General features: G+C 40.2%; 1 protein-coding gene and 1 long non-coding RNA gene across 4 annotated transcripts; both read right to left on the bottom strand.

The window, feature by feature from the left end:
* Positions 1–1,503: 1,503 nt before the first annotated feature.
* LOC307012714 lies at positions 1,504–3,486 on the bottom strand. Its single transcript, XR_013800669.1, has 4 exons — positions 3,297–3,486; positions 2,957–3,237; positions 2,156–2,863; positions 1,504–1,735 (listed from the first exon to the last, which is right to left on the bottom strand). It is a non-coding gene; the product is annotated as an uncharacterized lncRNA (long non-coding RNA).
* Positions 3,487–4,554: 1,068 nt separating this feature from the next.
* Positions 4,555–20,246, bottom strand: tnfaip2a (tumor necrosis factor, alpha-induced protein 2a). Of its 3 annotated transcripts, XR_013800668.1 has the most exons (15): positions 20,121–20,246; positions 13,629–13,814; positions 12,501–12,647; positions 11,528–12,164; positions 11,302–11,416; positions 10,555–10,677; positions 10,311–10,405; positions 10,136–10,228; positions 8,908–9,034; positions 8,607–8,732; positions 8,296–8,451; positions 7,408–7,529; positions 7,001–7,187; positions 4,808–5,088; positions 4,555–4,736 (listed from the first exon to the last, which is right to left on the bottom strand). XR_013800668.1 is itself a non-coding variant. In XM_079639678.1 (14 exons), coding segments are annotated over exons 1-14 (2,175 nt in total). In that variant the 5' UTR covers positions 20,209–20,246; the 3' UTR covers positions 6,879–6,966. The 3 variants fall into 3 exon arrangements, 2 of the variants coding, with proteins under 2 accessions (XP_079495804.1, XP_079495803.1); XM_079639678.1 differs by lacking the exons at positions 4,555–4,736; positions 4,808–5,088 and adding an exon at positions 6,879–6,968 and having other exon boundaries at positions 7,030–7,187; XM_079639677.1 differs by lacking the exons at positions 4,555–4,736; positions 4,808–5,088 and having other exon boundaries at positions 6,886–7,187.
* Between the last annotated feature and the right edge of the window lie 438 nt (positions 20,247–20,684).

The following is a 20,684-nucleotide window of genomic DNA, read 5'->3' as shown; positions in this document are numbered from 1 at the left end:
AGTCCCTCAACACAGCGTTCAGGGCTCAGGTCATCTCCCTGTCGGCCCTGCCGGCCTCAGAGGACGGAAATAGCTCCCTTTGCCCGGTAGGGCATTAAGAGCTTACGTGTCCCGCTCCGCTGTTTTTTGACAGACGGAGCAGCTCTTTGTTTCGTTCAGCGGGCGCTCCAAAGGGCGAGCCGCAACGAAACAGAGTCTGTCTCGATGGGTAGTGGACGCCATTGCGCTAGCCTACGCATCTAGAGGTTTGGAATGCCCTTTGGGCATCAGAGCACATTCCACGAGAGGCATGGCCTCTTCATGGGCTTGGTATAGCGGAATCTCGTTACAAGATATCTGTATGGCGGCAGGCTGGGCCTCCCCGTCTACATTTATTAGGTTCTATAACCTAGAGGTTCCTGCGTTGCTCTCGGTCTAGAAGACTATGTATAAGTGTTCCTGCCCCGCGCTGCGGCCCAGGTCACTTCAATGTTTAATATGTATAAGTGTTCCTGCCCCGCGCTGCGGCCCAGGTCACTTCAATGTTAATATGTATAAGTGTTCCTGCCCCGCGCTGCGGCCCAGGTCACTTCAATGTTTAAGCATCACTCACTGACAATGTGTCCCATGAGCATGCTATTACCCCTCATATATATCTATATTACATATATATGCTATTATGCCTTAAGAGGCACTACTATAAGGGATGATGCTATTTTAGCCGCTCTCCCTATACTTCTTGGGGTAGGCGCTTGTATACCAGGGCGCGCGCGCCCTTAGGTGTCTGTGTCGATCCAAGAACACGCACGGCGGTTTGCATAGGGTTCCCGTAGCGTTCTTTCGACGCAGTACGAGAGAACTCTACGTAAGAGAACGTACTCGGTTACTAACGTAACCTCGGTTCTCTCTAGGAGAGGGAACGAGTACTGCGTCTCATGGCCGTGCGTGTCCACGCTGCGTCGCTTCATTGACGAAAATCGGCGTGTTAGACAGCTATGCTCGTATTTATAGGCCTAGGCCACGCCTGTTTGGGCGGGAGGTGACGCAGAAGGGCGCGAAGCGTCCTCATTGGTCAGCGTCTCTGGCCTCGCATAGGCTGTGCTTTTCTGGCAGAGCAGCCAATGGGTGAGCTGTATTGCTCCGCCTAGGTTGTATGCTTCAGAAAAGCGTTTTACAATATTACAAAATTAAGGATTAATTTTAGGCTTCAATCTCGACAAAGAAATATCTTTCCCGTAGCGTTCTTTCGACGCAGTACTCGTTCCCTCTCCTAGAGAGAACCGAGGTTACGTTAGTAACCGAGTACGTTTTAACGTTACTGAATCTATTAGGTCTAACCTAGTTTCGGTTATAGTGATTCCGTTTCTTGTTATAGCTACAATGGATGCTTCTCTAAGTCACTATGAAATCAAAATTGACAATTCTTATTTTCATGGAATATTGCAGTATTTTATTAAAAATTATTTGACCGTACACATATTTGTTTGTGCCCTCCTACTCTGAAATAAGGACCATCAAAACTCTCGTTCCATGACAAATTTTATTTTGCTATAGGAGAAAAACATACAGTGACAGCAACAACAAAAAAAGACAAATTACATTCAGTCTTTTTTTCAGGGGAATTTCTTTTTATTTGCCATTTTGTATTGATGACTTACCTAAGCGATAAACAGTTTCTTACTGTAAAGCAAGGCCTTAAGCTGATTATGATCAGGCCTACATGCATTTTACCAGAACATTTAAATAATTGTCTTTACTTTCAGATATTTCAAACATAAATATGTGTATTAAGTCTGTTGTGAAAACAGTCTCGGCTAACCCGCTAATTTCACCCATGTATTCCTACAAGCCATTTGTTTCTCTCTTGCTCTCTTAATATCTTCTTACAGCTGCTTCCCCCCTGCATTCAATTCAGTCACCCCAAATGTAACGAGGTTAAAATGGTTTTATTTCACAAGATTTTTCTGTTACTATATATTTAAGGTTGTTCTACAATAGTTTAAACAAGTGTTTTGAAATATATATTAAAAAGGGGCTGTAAGGAGGTGATGGTTCGACCTTCTCTCTTGGTTTATTTGAGAATGTTATTATTGTTGGCAGTGTCACTGTGTGAGCTGAAGCTGGCGTGACGGCCTGTTTATATAAAAATACATTCTCTATGCAGGTATGCATTGACGAACCATACTTTTGTGTTTTCAAGTTTATATTATCGTGTTTCATGTTTAAGTTACTGCGTTTTCTCTGTCTCTGTGCTTTCGTTTTCTTTGCTTTTGTGACTTTTCTTTCCCTTTTCTGTCGTTCTCCTGAACAAAGAGTGTCACTGTGTAATTAAGTTGAAGCTGGCGTGACGGCCTGTTTATATAAAAATACATTCTCTATGCAGACTCAATCCGGCGCTCTCCTGTCTTTCTTCATTGATATCAACACAACGCAGACTAAAGCAGCATACAGTTACACAAACATAAATTCGAATAAAACTAAAACACAGTACACAGAAATAAATATATACCTTTTACCTTTTGACATTTTATTTTACCATTGTGATTTTAGAACTGATTACACAAACTCACTGCTCTCAAATCATCAACACATCCATGAACACCTTGCGATGTTTGATCGTATTGTAAAATACGGCTGATTAAACCTGTGGGTAATTAAAAGGTATTGTATAAATTCCTTTGTTCACTTATTTATGATTATCTGGGAAATGTAGGGAGAGGGTGCCTTTTTATTTTGTATATTATATTTTCCTCCTGTTTTTGGTTAGAGAGGAAGCTCAGGGAAGTTTGTGTTGATTTTCATCTTTGTTTTTTTGTACAGGGTAGCTCCCTTAAACCTTTAGTTAGCTTCTGTTTTGTTTATTATTTTAGACCATGCACACACACTATATATATATATATATATATATATATATATATATATATATATATATATATATATATTTATATATACACACATTTTTTATATTAATAAATACTTTTCCTTTTCCTTAAAGTTGTGCTATGTTTTCACTCTGAGGCTGAAGTGTGTTCTCCACGTATTTTTACATCTCTACGTTACTTTTTTTTATTATCATATGTTATTTTCTTTTCCTTTGTTACTTCTCCTCCTGACCGCTAGACTGGGAGGAGAACGTACCATGAGTGTGTATCTGTGTAAACAGTGTAATTCAGTTGAGATAAACTAACAGAATAACATCACTGAGCTCTAATAATAAATATTAAATAACATAATACTGATTATGTACTTGATTAACATCTGCTATGGATGTAACACATGACATTCGGATGATTTTTCGTTTGACAAGTACGTTTAACATTGGCTATGGATGTAACACATGACATTCAGATGATTTTTCGTTTGACAAGTACTTTAGAGAAGAAGGAAGGGAAGGACTCCGTGTCCAGTGCGCCTCTGTTTTCACTCAGACACCCTTTGATCTTACGCAAATCTGAGCTTGAAAGGTTGGTCTTCAGGTTCAGGACAGCAAGAACATGCTGCTCACTAGATGAGAGTGACAACAAGGATAACTGATAAAAAAGACAAACACTGGAAGATTGAAGTCGTATTGAAACCGAAGCATGGGTACATGCCTAAGTCCCTCAACACAGCGTTCAGGGCTCAGGTCATCTCCCTGTCGGCCCTGCCGGCCTCAGAGGACGGAAATAGCTCCCTTTGCCCGGTAGGGCATTAAGAGCTTACGTGTCCCGCTCCGCTGTTTTTTGACAGACGGAGCAGCTCTTTGTTTCGTTCAGCGGGCGCTCCAAAGGGCGAGCCGCAACGAAACAGAGTCTGTCTCGATGGGTAGTGGACGCCATTGCGCTAGCCTACGCATCTAGAGGTTTGGAATGCCCTTTGGGCATCAGAGCACATTCCACGAGAGGCATGGCCTCTTCATGGGCTTGGTATAGCGGAATCTCGTTACAAGATATCTGTATGGCGGCAGGCTGGGCCTCCCCGTCTACATTTATTAGGTTCTATAACCTAGAGGTTCCTGCGTTGCTCTCGGTCTAGAAGACTATGTATAAGTGTTCCTGCCCCGCGCTGCGGCCCAGGTCACTTCAATGTTTAATATGTATAAGTGTTCCTGCCCCGCGCTGCGGCCCAGGTCACTTCAATGTTAATATGTATAAGTGTTCCTGCCCCGCGCTGCGGCCCAGGTCACTTCAATGTTTAAGCATCACTCACTGACAATGTGTCCCATGAGCATGCTATTACCCCTCATATATATCTATATTACATATATATGCTATTATGCCTTAAGAGGCACTACTATAAGGGATGATGCTATTTTAGCCGCTCTCCCTATACTTCTTGGGGTAGGCGCTTGTATACCAGGGCGCGTTAAAACTAAAACACAGTACACAGAAATAAATATATACCTTTTACCTTTTGACATTTTATTTTACCATTGTGATTTTAGAACTGATTACACAAACTCACTGCTCTCAAATCATCAACACATCCATGAACACCTTGCGATGTTTGATCGTATTGTAAAATACGGCTGATTAAACCTGTGGGTAATTAAAAGGTATTGTATAAATTCCTTTGTTCACTTATTTATGATTATCTGGGAAATGTAGGGAGAGGGTGCCTTTTTATTTTGTATATTATATTTTCCTCCTGTTTTTGGTTAGAGAGGAAGCTCAGGGAAGTTTGTGTTGATTTTCATCTTTGTTTTTTTGTACAGGGTAGCTCCCTTAAACCTTTAGTTAGCTTCTGTTTTGTTTATTATTTTAGACCATGCACACACACTATATATATATATATATATATATATATATTTATATTTATATATACACACATTTTTTATATTAATAAATACTTTTCCTTTTCCTTAAAGTTGTGCTATGTTTTCACTCTGAGGCTGAAGTGTGTTCTCCACGTATTTTTACATCTCTACGTTACTTTTTTTTATTATCATATGTTATTTTCTTTTCCTTTGTTACTTCTCCTCCTGACCGCTAGACTGGGAGGAGAACGTACCATGAGTGTGTATCTGTGTAAACAGTGTAATTCAGTTGAGATAAACTAACAGAATAACATCACTGAGCTCTAATAATAAATATTAAATAACATAATACTGATTATGTACTTGATTAACATCTGCTATGGATGTAACACATGACATTCGGATGATTTTTCGTTTGACAAGTACGTTTAACATTGGCTATGGATGTAACACATGACATTCAGATGATTTTTCGTTTGACAAGTACTTTAGAGAAGAAGGAAGGGAAGGACTCCGTGTCCAGTGCGCCTCTGTTTTCACTCAGACACCCTTTGATCTTACGCAAATCTGAGCTTGAAAGGTTGGTCTTCAGGTTCAGGACAGCAAGAACATGCTGCTCACTAGATGAGAGTGACAACAAGGATAACTGATAAAAAAGACAAACACTGGAAGATTGAAGTCGTATTGAAACCGAAGCATGGGTACATGCCTAAGTCCCTCAACACAGCGTTCAGGGCTCAGGTCATCTCCCTGTCGGCCCTGCCGGCCTCAGAGGACGGAAATAGCTCCCTTTGCCCGGTAGGGCATTAAGAGCTTACGTGTCCCGCTCCGCTGTTTTTTGACAGACGGAGCAGCTCTTTGTTTCGTTCAGCGGGCGCTCCAAAGGGCGAGCCGCAACGAAACAGAGTCTGTCTCGATGGGTAGTGGACGCCATTGCGCTAGCCTACGCATCTAGAGGTTTGGAATGCCCTTTGGGCATCAGAGCACATTCCACGAGAGGCATGGCCTCTTCATGGGCTTGGTATAGCGGAATCTCGTTACAAGATATCTGTATGGCGGCAGGCTGGGCCTCCCCGTCTACATTTATTAGGTTCTATAACCTAGAGGTTCCTGCGTTGCTCTCGGTCTAGAAGACTATGTATAAGTGTTCCTGCCCCGCGCTGCGGCCCAGGTCACTTCAATGTTTAATATGTATAAGTGTTCCTGCCCCGCGCTGCGGCCCAGGTCACTTCAATGTTAATATGTATAAGTGTTCCTGCCCCGCGCTGCGGCCCAGGTCACTTCAATGTTTAAGCATCACTCACTGACAATGTGTCCCATGAGCATGCTATTACCCCTCATATATATCTATATTACATATATATGCTATTATGCCTTAAGAGGCACTACTATAAGGGATGATGCTATTTTAGCCGCTCTCCCTATACTTCTTGGGGTAGGCGCTTGTATACCAGGGCGCGTTAAAACTAAAACACAGTACACAGAAATAAATATATACCTTTTACCTTTTGACATTTTATTTTACCATTGTGATTTTAGAACTGATTACACAAACTCACTGCTCTCAAATCATCAACACATCCATGAACACCTTGCGATGTTTGATCGTATTGTAAAATACGGCTGATTAAACCTGTGGGTAATTAAAAGGTATTGTATAAATTCCTTTGTTCACTTATTTATGATTATCTGGGAAATGTAGGGAGAGGGTGCCTTTTTATTTTGTATATTATATTTTCCTCCTGTTTTTGGTTAGAGAGGAAGCTCAGGGAAGTTTGTGTTGATTTTCATCTTTGTTTTTTTGTACAGGGTAGCTCCCTTAAACCTTTAGTTAGCTTCTGTTTTGTTTATTATTTTAGACCATGCACACACACTATATATATATATATATATATATATATATATTTATATTTATATATACACACATTTTTTATATTAATAAATACTTTTCCTTTTCCTTAAAGTTGTGCTATGTTTTCACTCTGAGGCTGAAGTGTGTTCTCCACGTATTTTTACATCTCTACGTTACTTTTTTTTATTATCATATGTTATTTTCTTTTCCTTTGTTACTTCTCCTCCTGACCGCTAGACTGGGAGGAGAACGTACCATGAGTGTGTATCTGTGTAAACAGTGTAGTTCAGTTGAGATAAACTAACAGAATAACATCACTGAGCTCTAATAATAAATATTAAATAACATAATACTGATTATGTACTTGATTAACATCTGCTATGGATGTAACACATGACATTCGGATGATTTTTCGTTTGACAAGTACGTTTAACATTGGCTATGGATGTAACACATGACATTCAGATGATTTTTCGTTTGACAAGTACTTTAGAGAAGAAGGAAGGGAAGGACTCCGTGTCCAGTGCGACTCTGTTTTCACTCAGACACCCTTTGATCTTACGCAAATCTGAGCTTGAAAGGTTGGTCTTCAGGTTCAGGACAGCAAGAACATGCTGCTCACTAGATGAGAGTGACAACAAGGATAACTGATAAAAAAGACAAACACTGGAAGATTGATTGTTTCTCTTTCATTTTGCTAATGACATTATTACTAAAAATGTATGTTGTAAATAGTTATTTGTATAAAGAATGAGATGTGAAAATAAGATATCTTGCTATGGTTTCTTTCCCATTCAGGTTAAATAACTGCATCTTGCCTGCTCACATCTAACAGACTCACCTAATGTCAGGATAGTCTCTTGCCAGAATAACTATCTCAATTTGCAAACTCCCAAGATCCTGCAGTTTCAGAATCTCTGATAATTTGGGCAGTATTTGACAGAGCCATTCCTCTTTGGATCCCTAGAGAAGAGAATGGTACTTCACTTGTTTTAAATTATTTCAAATAATTTGAACAAATGAACCATACAACACTCGAAGCCTTTAATTATTATTTTATGGTTTCCAATGCAAACACTTGGAAACTGTGATAAAAACACATGAAAAATAGTCTACATATTTACAAAAAACAAATCAATTAACTCTAAATTATTTGCACATTTATCTGCTATAATCACCACCAAATCTAACATTGTAGTTTAATCTGTTTGCCTTTTTTTGAAATGTTAATGTACTCGAATAATGGCGCATAAATATTATATATATATATATATATATATATATATATATATATATATATATATATATATATATATATATATATATATATATACATAGTATATATGTTTGTTTTTTTGTTGTTGCGTGTGTTACTTTTATCATCCAGTGCACTATCGATTTACAATTCAGAGAACAGAAATGTAAAGGAGAGAAATTGGAGGATCTAAAATAAATAATAGAATGAAGCATTTATATAGCGCCTTCATATGTACTGAATTTTCATTATTTTATTAATAATGAAAACCACATGTGTCACTATTAGCTAGGAATTCCAGCGTTTTCCTAAATGGTTCCAGAATAGAGTCAAAAGTAATTTTTTTCTAAATTTTGATTTGTAATTTGCGCTTGCTCTATTTGAATGTGGATGATAATCCGGATTGCGCATGCTTTGGATGCATGCATGTATGTGTATTATATGCAGCATGTGTGGGTCTGGATGTGATCTTACCACTTTGGCAAACACAGAGCAGATTTGACTGTTGTCGTGGCAGATGAACTCAGCAGCTGCCTCTTGCTGTTCTTTGTTCTTCAGTTTTAGTTTTCTCTTCATCATTCGTCTCACATACTCAACCATTACTTCTACATGCAGTTCGGCCAGCAGTTCCTATACACACATACAGACACACAATCTTCAAATATATACAGTATCTATAACTGTATCTTAATCACCAAATGAGTGAACACTGTAAGATTATATGTCTATTTACATCATGTTATAGGACTGTCAGAAACAATATTTGCTGCAAAAGGGATTCTGACCTCTCGGCAGACCGGCTTTAGCTCTTTGAATTGATCTATGTTATTCTCCAGCGCCTTCATCAGCTCCTCCACAACCTCACAATGTCCAGCAAACCAGGATTGAGTCCACAGCTTACGGTACAGCGGCTGTACAGATAAACAAGTCTGGTTATTTCCATAATGCAAGATATTAATTGTAAAGAAGCATCACAAACATGGAAGAAAAGCTCAATGCTATTTACCCAGTAAGGACATGTACAAATAATGATTAGGGCAGTGTGGTAAAAAAAGTACTCTCATGAGTTTTTTCTTCTTTACTAACCTTCAGGTCTGTGTGAATCAGACTGAGGAAGTATTTGTGACAGATTTTTTTGAGGTCTGCTAATGTGGACAGACAAGCCTTTCTAGTATCTTCTGAGAAAAGATGCTCTGGTCTTTGTCCATAATCCCTGAGGATATAGAGAAATAACGGTTGCTATAATTATTATTATTTTTTTTTAAATACTGACAGTAGACTGCATGTTTCCGGTTAAAAGAGAGCTATGGTTTACATAAAGTATAAAATAAAAATTATATAAAAATTAAAAAATGAGTAATATAAGACATTATACTATTGTCAATTAAAGGAGCAGCAAACTATTTTTGTGAAACACAGGGTGCTACTCGGTGCTACTCAAATTGATGTTTCATCGCTCCTACGTCCACCAGCCCGTGACTCGGAATCGGAAACCGATCGAACTCAGTCATCTTTCGTTCAGATCGGGCCTCCCACTGGTATTAACAACTTTTTGGTGGCGTTCATGTACGTTCAACTCGTAAATATGATCTTTCCGACATGACTTGAATGCACCATTTGAAATCAACACCCAAACAAAAGGAACACCCCTCACCCCTTATTGCTCCACCGCCAATATAACAAACAAAAAATACAGCACAGGCAACCACTAACAGCTTCCAAATAAGACAGCTCGCGCAAGTATGGATGAATCAGCTGTGATTAAATATCAACAGAATATCTTCTGTGAAACAGCAAAAAAACATTGTTGCTCAAGTATCAAGCAACCTCAGCATCCATTTGTATGCCTTCCCGCTCTCTAACATCTCCCCAGCTCTGAAAAGCTTTTCCAATATTAAAGCAGGTCCTAGCTCTTGCCTGATCGTAACCCTTCTTCTTGCAATTATATTCTTTTGACCTTGTCCTCTTAGGTAATATCTCAGCCATCTATCTTCCTATAGTCTTTCTACGCTTGCTCACCTTCTCTCCTCCCCCATCATGACTGTATACACACCCTATTGCTGATTGACTACAAGAGTGTTTTGGTGCTCCGTGAATCAGTTCAATGAAGCCATTTTATATTTTCTCCTATTTACACAGCCAGCAATACGTACATTTTTCAGCACATATACAGAACAGACATCTAGAACATTTAGGAGTTGGTTTAAATTTTCAACAGCGTTTCTCATGAAATTGCTTACTGCACCTTTAAATATAGGCTATACATATTTTACAATTGCTACAGTAAGGTAGAAAAATTATAAATTAAACTCACCTAAACAGGTAAATATTATTGAGACTAGCACTGAGAGTTTTAGGAATGTTTTCTTGTTTTCTTTTAAGAAGTTCCTCTAGACTTGCCATATAGCTGCCATTGAAAAAAAGGAGAGAGCATGTCAGTCTTATTTTAATGCATGAAAATGTGACAGAGATAGTGACTGATTATCTACCTCAGAAGAAAGCTGTGCAGCTGGCATAGAAGACTCCTGGCTTTACTCTCACAGCCCAAAAGTGTGTTGACCTCTCTCACAGTCGCATCAATAAGCTATGAAACAAAAATGGTTACACTTCAATGGCTAACCACATAAAGACTTTTTTTTTTTTTTTTGGAAATAGGTCTGACTCTGTTTGATGATCCCAACATGCATAACTAAGTTAAGATGATGGTTAGAGTGAGTAGATCCTATAACCTACTTGTAAAACATCTACAGCAAGGTTACTGAAGTAGTATCCATCCATGATCTCTGGATCGAAGCCATCACTCCATTTTTTCACTTCTGTCTCAAGAGCATTGGATAACCACTTTCTGATCTCATTCTAATGAGAGAAAATAAGCAACATGAATTAGGCTATAAACTAAAGCTGTAAATTATATGAGAGTAATAAGAACTAATAACGTATCTACACCAGATGTTCTTTCGGTCAAAAGGAAACAGAACACATTATAATTATTGAAGGTGCCTAAACTGGATGCTCCACATTGCATATAGTGGTGAATCGCCTACAGTAAATGGATGCCTTGTTCTTTCTGATGTACATGCATTTGTGCTACTCCTGACAACAGGATGAATTGATTTGATAGGCAGCCTCAAGTCATTGTGGTGTGGTGCATGTAACACAGTGGTAAAAGTTGATGTGACAACTTTGTTGCAGTGTGTTGCAGCCATCAAAAATCTATGCGTTTATATTTACAAAATACAATTAAGTTGGTCAGTGAAACCATTGAAAAATATTTTCTTTGTACTTTTGTCAGTTAAATAAAGGTTCAAGAGAATTAACAAATCACAGATTCTTGATTTGACGTTATTTTACAAAATGTCCCGACTTTTCTGGAAATGTGGTTGTATACGAATCTGTTAGATTATGCAATTGTGTTATTCTGAAATAAGTTTACTATTGATTTAACCATTTTCTAATAACATTAGTCATGTACTGAATGACCTCTTTGTATGCGAAGTACTGTTCCTCTAATCTCTTAAGATCTTCTTCAGGTAACAAAGGTCCAATCGATGAACTGTTGATGTGCTCCTCTAGTTCTTTATGCTTCAGTACATCTCTAAGTAAAAACATATTGAAGAATATTAACATTTCTGTCACTGTGTCTGAAAATGTTGAATAATTTAGGAAGTAATAGGTCATGATTTAGAAAATGCTAATGGGCACTTACTTTGGGTAGTAATTGACAATCCAACTCAATATATAGAGGCAATCCTCAAAATCAACACTGGATCTGGCGAGCTCTTGGAGTCTGGTGGAGAAGGTTTGATGGTAGAGTTGAGCATACGTTCTGCAGATGTCAAAGTCTGGTGGATAACATTCTTTCAGATTTCGGACCACTCTAAGCAGGTCTTTTTGTAATTGTTTGCCCATTTGACACACCTCTCTCTTCAAGGAGGTAGACAGCTTGTCTACTTTATTCTCCTGTTTATCTGCAGTCTTCATTCGTTTCTCCACGACCTTCTGGAGTAGACTGTCATGCATCTTTCTGCACTCTGTGGGCCTCCATATTGGACGCTGATCCACAGCCACTTCCGCCCAGCGTCTGTCTTGTTCCTCCTCTCGAAGTATTGAAGTCAGAGCACTCTTGAGTGTCTCCGGATTGTCCTCATTGAAAGAATCATGAATGGCCATCTTCAGTCGCAAAATAAAGATCTCATAGTCTGTCTGCAGCTTGTCCTCCACTTCTTCTGTCCTGGCCACTTCATTTGAACCGAAGAGACGTTCCTCAGCTTTCACAAGCTGCTGCTGTGCTTTATCCAGACGGTTCTGTTCAAGGTTTCCATTAAAATCCAGATCCAGATCCACTGCAGTATGTGAGAAGACAATTCTGTTATATTCACCTTTTCTGAAAATTAACCCTCTGTTCCTTCTAAGTCCCTTGTGCGTGGTATAGCTGGGCTTTTCTCTTTGATGCCACAGACTTTTAATATGACCCCTACTCAAATATATATTTAGCAGCTGTATATTTTCATAAAAATCTGTTTAAACTCTCAGAGAAAAATATTGAATGAGAAATGAACATAAAATGTATACATTTTTTATAAAAAAGATTATTTTTTTTTTATATACTATTGGGTTTCTATAACCCAGTTTTAAAATAGTTCCTTTAATTTTGAATACATGAAAAGATTGTCTGTTACCTGATGGAGTTTCGTGGGATTTTGAATTCTTCTGCCATTTCATGAAGTCAAGAATTTTCATTTTCATTTTGATCGCATGTGTCTGTATTTTCTCTTCAAGATCATCAGGGGTATCTCCTATGCCTTCAAAGGCATCAAGGTCCACAACTAAAGTGTAAATCAGAAATTAACAGATAAGAAACTTGCTTAATTTTCTCTAAATTACAAGCTCTAATTAAATATATCGTTAATTTATCGACTCTTTAATAGACTTCACTTCAGCTTGACGAAGTGGCTCCACTGCATATCACTGGCACCCCAACCCTCCTGTTAGCGCTACATAGTTACTGAACGAGGTACCACAACAGTGCAATATTAGCAGCATTTTATGATGCTAATGAGCAATATGCTGGTGTACTGCTAGGTATTTCTGTTCAAATCCAACTTCCAAGTATAACTGGAGCTTTTCAAAAGCATGAACCTGTTTGCTCCTATGACTTCTGTCTGCCCAGTACAATTGTCACGATCACAAGCTGGAGTGCACTTGATAGAGGGCACTCCACCCTAGACTATTGTCATTCCCTCACAAACTACAAATACCAGAACTCACTGCCCGTTCTCATCATGCTTGATTGTTCTCAGCTGGTTCTCATTACATTGTCAGTCTCTGCCTATCTAAGCCTGGTTCATTCTGTCATCCACTGCTCTAAGACACAAGGTTGAGGATCCAAATGCAGTATTTTATTAAAGGGCACTCCAAAGATGTAATCCAATAAACAGTCCAAACAATAACAGGGCACAGGCAAACAGGGACAACCAAAAAAACAAAACAAAACAAAAACAGGCAGAAAGTCAAAACCATAAACATGAAAACCAAAGACAGAGCGCTCAGAAATGCAGTGGGGACACATACAAGACTTCACAATGAATGACAGAATGAGCCAGGCTTATATAGGCAGAGACTGACAAGGTAATTAGAACCACAACACAATAGTGCAATCTACAAACAGAATAGGGTGTTTATATAGTGCTAATGATCTGTAAATAAAAATCCAAACTGAGCTTCACTAACTTGTAATTTTATAAATGGAACATGTAGCAATGTAGATACCAAGATCACACGTTAAAAAACACAATCTGCTATTTTACCTAAGTGTGTTTCGGGGCTGAGAGCATCTTCAGATTTGAAATTCTTCTTGAGTTTCGTAAAGTTTTTCAGTTGATTTGTTTGGGGTATTTTGAGTTTGTGTTTTTTTTCCTGACATTGTGCTTTGGGATCTTCATCAGCTATGCCATCATCACTTCTGATTTCTTCACAAATTTCAAGGTCTTCATCTGAAAGCAAAGAGTACACAACAGTGAATGTACAAATTGTAAATTCTTCAAAGAAATAAATCCCTTTGTCTGAATTTGGGGTGTAAGTGTCCCAATGGTGGTTAATCTGTCAGAATGTGCTACCATACTATACTAAAAATGTCGTAATTACCGTAACGATTCTGAGCTGTAAAAAGCCTTCAAGAGCTTGTAATTACAACGTGTAAACTCGTAATTTTCTGAGAGTTACGACTTGTACCATGTGGCCGCTGTACCACCTGACCACTGCAGATTTAAGGTGTGTTCGACTTGAAGCAGCACTGTGCAGACCGATCTGAGTATGGCTTTAATGTACCGCGAGAGTGATTCAAAAGCATACAGAGCTTTATTTACGGTAATTACGACATAGCGTGAACGCAGCACAAGGTTAAGTTTTGCAATTGTTTAGCGTGGGGTTAGGGGTTAGTCTTTTTTGTGTGTGTTATAGGCAATTTCCTGTGATTGACATGACCAAGGAAATCTTTAGAATTGACTGCAAGACTAGTTTAGTTTGGGGCAAAACACATACACTACTAATAGCACATAAACCGTATTCACGGCAGCCACTTGCAAGCGTTAGACTGCGTGGACCCCGTTGTTTTTGTCAATATTGATTTGCGGGCTACCCCTGAAGCTCGTAATTCTATTTATTTCGGTTGTGGAAGGTTTGATGATGATGTGTTGTCTACAGCGTCCTCCGATTCTGACGAGCTCATGGGTGATTTGTGGAGTTCTTTCCCTCCAAGCGGACAGGAGAAACACACTTCCCTATCGTATAACGAGTTATTGGATGTGGTTACACGTGCAACAAGCTGGGGCTAGAATGGGATTGCGAGCCAACTCAAAATCAGGCCCAGTCAAAACTGGGCAACCAATTTTTGACCAGGCGCTCCCAAGCCCAGCCACGTAAGCCTTTCCCCTTCTTCCAAGACCTCCACCATGAGGTTTCGATGTCTTGGAAACAGCCCTTTTCGGCGTTTTAATCCCACTGCCGCTAGGGATGGGAACCGAGAACCGATTCTTCTTCAGAACCGGTGCCCAGTGAATCGATTCCTTGGAACCGTTAGCATGCCTGCGTATCGATTCCGCGTATCGGTTCCGCTCGTTGCAAATGTGTCATGACGTCACACACGCGCTGCGTTGATTTGATTCAGAACGCGGCAAACATGGCAGAGGCAGAAGTTCAACGCAGAAGTATAATGAGGCATTTAACAGGACGCCATGTTGCTTTCCGACCAGCCATCGCGTGCCGTCTCACACACATTCACTCGCACACACGCACTCACTGCACACACACACACTCGCGCTCACTCACTCACACAAACGCACACGTTCACTCACACACACGCGCGCGCACATATACACTCACTCACTAGCGCTCACACGCTCTCTCGCTCACTCATAAGTGCACATACACACTCTCTCGCGCTCACACACGCACTCTCTCGCGCTCACTCACACACACACAAACTATCTCGCGCTCACTCACACACTCTCGCTCACTCACTAGCGCACACACTCTCGCTCACTCACTAGCGCACACATGTTTTGTTTCAGGTTGAATCCAAATGAGCACTGTTAATATTCCAAAAGGCACAAGCTCTTCCTTGACTGTTTTCAGTCTGTGTTTTTCGTTTTTATGGCACATACATTTTTTTTAGTTTTTTTGTCTGGACCAATGAATGCGAAGGCACTAAGGCACTCTTCTTGATAATCTTCTTGATAATCTTTCAAGGCACACACTAGCGTGCCATGGCATACTGGTTGAGAAACACTGCCCTAGGCTATAGGTCCCTGGACTTTCCTTTGAGAAGTAGCTCACCTACTTTTAGGTTTGTTCTGAGGTTGCTACACATAATTTGTGTATGTGCTCTGTGCTGTGTCTTCTGATCAGATATTAAAGCGAGTTAATACAAACAAACAAATTTGTTCTTATTCCCTCACCCAATGAGAATCGATAAGAGAATCGATAAGGAATCGGATCGATAAGCAATATCGATAATGGAATCGGAATCGTTAAATCCTTATCAATTCCCATCCCTAACTGCCGCTGACTTTGCCACTCTTTCCAATATGGCGGCGCACGTTTACTCTGTGATGCCGGTCGTGGAAGAGACTCTTGCTGCCAATCTCGCGCTTTAGCCCCGAATTAGAAGTCACGGCCCCTGCTGGCATCCAAGACGTAGGATTATTTCTACTTTAGTCTGGAAATCTTTAATGGCCGCTGGACTGGCGGCAGCCACTCTTCATTCTTTGGCCGTGTTCTAAGCTTATCAAGAAGACTTGCTTAGGGAGCTTGACAAGGGAGAGGGCCTGACTCTGACCTACGGCCCGGACAATAGGCAGGTCCATGGCGGGAATGGTGTCAGTAGAGCACCCACCATCTTTGGCTTACTCTTACTGACATCAAAGAAAAGGATCAAACTTTCCTGTTAGATGCCCCCATGTCTAAGAACGGCCTATTTGGAGAGTCTGTTACTGGTGTGGTAGAGAAGTTTCAGTCAGTGAAACAGCAGTCTGCGGTTTTTCGCCAGCTCATCCCACGCAGGTCTAGGGCCGAGCTGCAACCACCTTCAGCTCGTACACACTCATCTTCTCTATAGCGCCCCGTGAGGTGCAATGAAGTGAGCCGTCGCCTATGGAACCCCCTTGCAGAGACTGGAGTCCTAGGACTAGTCCAACGGTTCGCTCGGGGCAACGCAAACGGATAGACCTGAATTTGACGGCCAAGTACTCTAATTTTCAGGCTCCCAGCAGCAGTTCCTGATTCCTTTGCTCGTCCCTGGATGCCAGGCCCTCCATTGGAGAGTTTGGACGAACCATGCAAGTGTATTCGCCTCTCTCATCGTGGCCTCCTGGCTCCGATTTTAACTGTCCCGTCTCAGATTGCGCCTGGGTCGGTTTTAGGCAGAGCCCTCTCAACGTGCAATGACTTATTAGATTATCCATGAGTTCCAGCCTTCAGAGTTTGTGGAAAACTTAAGTTAAGTTGTGCAACTGAAGTTATCAGAATAATTATTTTACCGCTGCCGTTCCCGCGGGTGTGTATTTGCTGCCCTTTACCGGTAAGAGTAAGCTACAATCACAGACTTTGAAAAGTGTCAGTTTATTCTCTCTATTGTGTAATCTGCCGCCGCGCCATAGCAGATAAATTCAAGTGAAACATTGTAGTTAAACGAATTCATAATCACAATACTGAAATTACATTACAACTTTAGAATTGAAACATATGTAGGCTTCTATTATTGCATAAAATGTAAGCAAAGTAGGCTAAACGTTAACATTGTGTGTCCAAATTTTCTATAATTTAGAAAGGCTATGCATGTCAATAGGTTATGTGTCTTATAGGCCTACTTCGTGTGATTAAAATTTTGCAGCAGATTTATTAACTGAAATATAACAGTGAAATAAATCAAATTAAACTAAATGATCGAAATTTAAAACATTGATCAGGACTTGCTAACCGATGTTAGTCGGCAGCATTTGTGTTTTAGCATTCTTTATTAAGAATTAAATAGGCTTACAGTGGTGGGTTGGATCCGATGGCGGAAGAGGAAGCTGGACTGACTCGGCAGACCTAAGCGTACTGTAAGGGTCTGCTGGGAACGTTTGGCCGAGTCTCCTGTCAGAGAGATCTTCAACTCCCACCTCCGGCGGAGCTTCGACCGGATCCCGAGGGAGGCTGGAGATATTGAGTCCGAGTGGACCATGTTCTCCACCTCCATTGTCGAAGCGGCCGCTCGGAACTGTGGCCGTAAGGTCTCCGGTGCCTGTCGAGGCGGCAATCCCCGAACCCGGTGGTGGACACCGGAAGTAAAGGATGCCGTCAAGCTGAAGAAGGAGTCCTATCTGGCCTGGTTGGCTTGTGGGACTCCTGAGGCAGCTGACAGTACCGGCAGGCCAAGCTAACTGCAGCCCGGGTGGTTGTGGAGGCAAAGACTCGGGCCTGGGAGGAGTTCGGTGAGGCCATGGAAAAGGACTATCGGCTGGCCTCGAAGAGATTCTGGCAAACCGTCCGGCGACTCAGGAGAGGGAATATTTAAATTTCTGTTTGGCTCCTCGTCTGTCTCACGCCTGGGAGGCTCAACATTGTATGGCTGTGGCCATCGTAGGTTTGAGGGGGATTTTGGATCTCCTCAGACTCAAAACTCTCCATACTTAAATAGAACTTTGTTGGCACGTCTCCCTCTTCTGACGTCACAGCTCAACTGTGTTTTAAAAATATGATCTTGACAGAAATGGCTATAAAGCTTATTGTAGGGCAGTTACAGTAATCATTTTAATGATAATTACATTTTCACTCAGACATCTAAACCTTATTTAATATATATAAAAAAAAAATTTAACCTGACATACACACGTTAATACGACAATTCACCGTGACGTCACAACAGTAATAGACGTTCTTCCGGGTGGCAAAAGCCGAAGCATTCCTATGGCAACGCTTGTAAATTGCTTGGAAGGGAGACCCCCGTCGGGAGTAAAAATTTAATAAAAAAAATCAAATTAAATATAATACGTTTTTTATCATAATAACAACAACTGTATTTAATGATACAAGTAAAAATATAATGCATATGTAATATAATAGGCCTACACATAATTAGCAAATAGCTATTAGCTACTCTATTCTATAGCTCTTTTTTCTAGCCAAAATAACGTGCTAATATCATGGTCATTAAATGGCTTTCCTGAGGTAAATGTTATGTGACTAATTGTTCTCCAGCGGTTATAGCCTATTGACCTCTTTGCGAGGTTGAAAAACACTTGATTTGTCGATATTATGTATGAGGAATATAACTAAGTTACATTTCGGTAAGTTGCGTGAGAAAATGGATGTGTGGCGTGAGAGCGTGTGAAAAGTGACAATTGCGTGAGTCAATGATGCAGTTGGCAGCCCTCTTTTACTTCAGGCAGTGACTGGCAATGAGTCTGCAGATCTTCAAAAGTCACTAATATTAGTCTCGAATTTCCCCGGCTGAAGATAAATGCTCTGCTATGATTTTGTAGATGGACCGTTTTGAGAATACACGAAGCAGAGTTGAAGGGCAAGCAGGGTTGGCAGCAGAAAGGTAGGCTAAACGTTGGATGAATCATAGGCTATAATTTAGGGGATCATTAAGATGTCCTACTTTTAGCACTACTTTTGACGACAGGACGTGACGTCCACTCGCTATAATAGTCTAATTTTGCTATAATAAATTCGCTATAATTTCCACAGGAAATCTATAAAACCCTACACCTGTTGCTGTAGCCTATATCTGGCAGCGCAACCCCAAACACAACACGGTTTCGTCATCATTTCAACTGTTACAGTAGCCGGCTGGAACTCCATAGTCAGTATAGCCTAGAAGCAGCTCGCGTTCTGCCACCCGTTAGTAGGCTATCTTGGTGTATATGGCTTAAACATTCTGAAATGCCGTATAGTTAAACAGATTATTAAAGTCAAGCGTTTTGTTTAATAATGAATAATGGCACATTACAACATAATTGTGCTACATTCCAGAAGCGCCTGAGCTGCACAGACGACAAAACCCGAAGGTGCTGTTATTAGGCTATCAGCCGATCGCACCAGAAAATGAAGATGATGAAGCTCGTCTTTAATCTGCTAAATTATTGTTTTGTGAATCATTCACGAAATTGAGATGACTGACAGTGATACCCATAGCAAAAACATATTCATACATTGACCAAATCAGAAAAAGACTGATTTTGTTGACTTGGCTACCAATTATTTTTTACCCATAAAAAGTTACGGACTGCGACTGCGGCTTTAAAGTAATATTATTAGCCTACATTAACCAGAAACAAACGTAAACAAGTATAACACACATTACACTGATACACAAAACGCCCAGTTTACGGTCTGTTGTGCATGGACAGTTTAGAAATATTTTAAGAGTTTTGCCGACGCCTATAGGCTAGTCCACTGGTTCCCAAACCTGTCCTGAAGGACCCACAACACTGCACGTTTTCTTTGTCTCCCTAATCAAACACACCTGATTCAGCTCATTATCACATGGGTTAATGAGCTGATGAGTTGAATTAGGCGTCTTTGATTAGGGAGACAAAGAAAACGTGCAGTTTTGTGGGTCCTTCAGGACAGGTTTGGGAACCACTGCGATGACATTGCATGATTTCCTAAATACAGGGGTGTTGCATTAGGCTACATTAAATACCCAGACATCAAGAAAAGCTTTAATTCATGCCCATGCTTGCATTCAAAAATCAAACATCTCAGAATAAGATGGTGTAGCCTATGCCATGCATGCTATAGATCTGTCTTACCTTTCCTCACTCTCCTAAGCAGCATTATGCAGTATTTAATGCAGCTGAAAGCAACCCACGTTTGTTCAGACTCTCTTTCAGCTTTCATCTGTCTGTGTCTCTGTGTGTGAGCCCCCACTGCTCTTTGTATATACTGCTGCTGATGAGCTAGACATCATGTGATCTAGTGGAAAGCTTGACTCCCAGTTATGCTTTGACTCTTTATGTTCCAGTTAAAACTGCGTGATGCTTAAAACTGCTAAACATTGCGTGATTTCATTTAAATCTTGATATAGCCAGCTTCCTGGACTTCAAATACAAATGATAATATCCTAATTATTCTTCTGACATGACTCATGTCTGATTACTCATGAATGAGTCTAACAATGTCATTTACATGTTCTTGTTTTTTTCTCTCTCTTAATTTAAACTTAAAACAAGTGTTATTAACAAGCATCCCTGTTTGACCAGCACTGGGTTCCCAAACTTACCCTAATTTGGTTGTTTTTAATGCAGCATTTTTGTTTTACAGATTGGACACTGGATTTAGGTCAGTCTTTAAAAATGGCCTTTGAGTTGTTTTAT

Source organism: Phoxinus phoxinus (assembly GCF_949152265.1).
Source record: "Phoxinus phoxinus genome assembly, chromosome: 16".
In the NCBI taxonomy this organism is placed as follows: Eukaryota; Metazoa; Chordata; class Actinopteri; order Cypriniformes; family Leuciscidae; genus Phoxinus; species Phoxinus phoxinus.
Note: the sequence above shows the minus strand (reverse complement) of the source record. Positions and strands in the feature narration are given on the sequence as shown.

Bases quoted from the DNA above. Each gene is read 5' to 3' on its own strand.
- tnfaip2a (XM_079639678.1), bottom strand. From the start codon at position 20,208: ATGAAAGCTGAAAGAGAGTCTGAACAAACGTGGGTTGCTTTCAGCTGC. The intron at 11,417-11,527 runs GTAAGTGCCCAT...GTTTTTACTTAG, and splicing joins ATTGTCAATTACTACCCAAA to AGATGTACTGAAGCATAAAG. The intron at 7,188-7,407 runs GTGAGTCTGTTA...ACTCTCATCTAG, and splicing joins AGAGACTATCCTGACATTAG to TGAGCAGCATGTTCTTGCTG.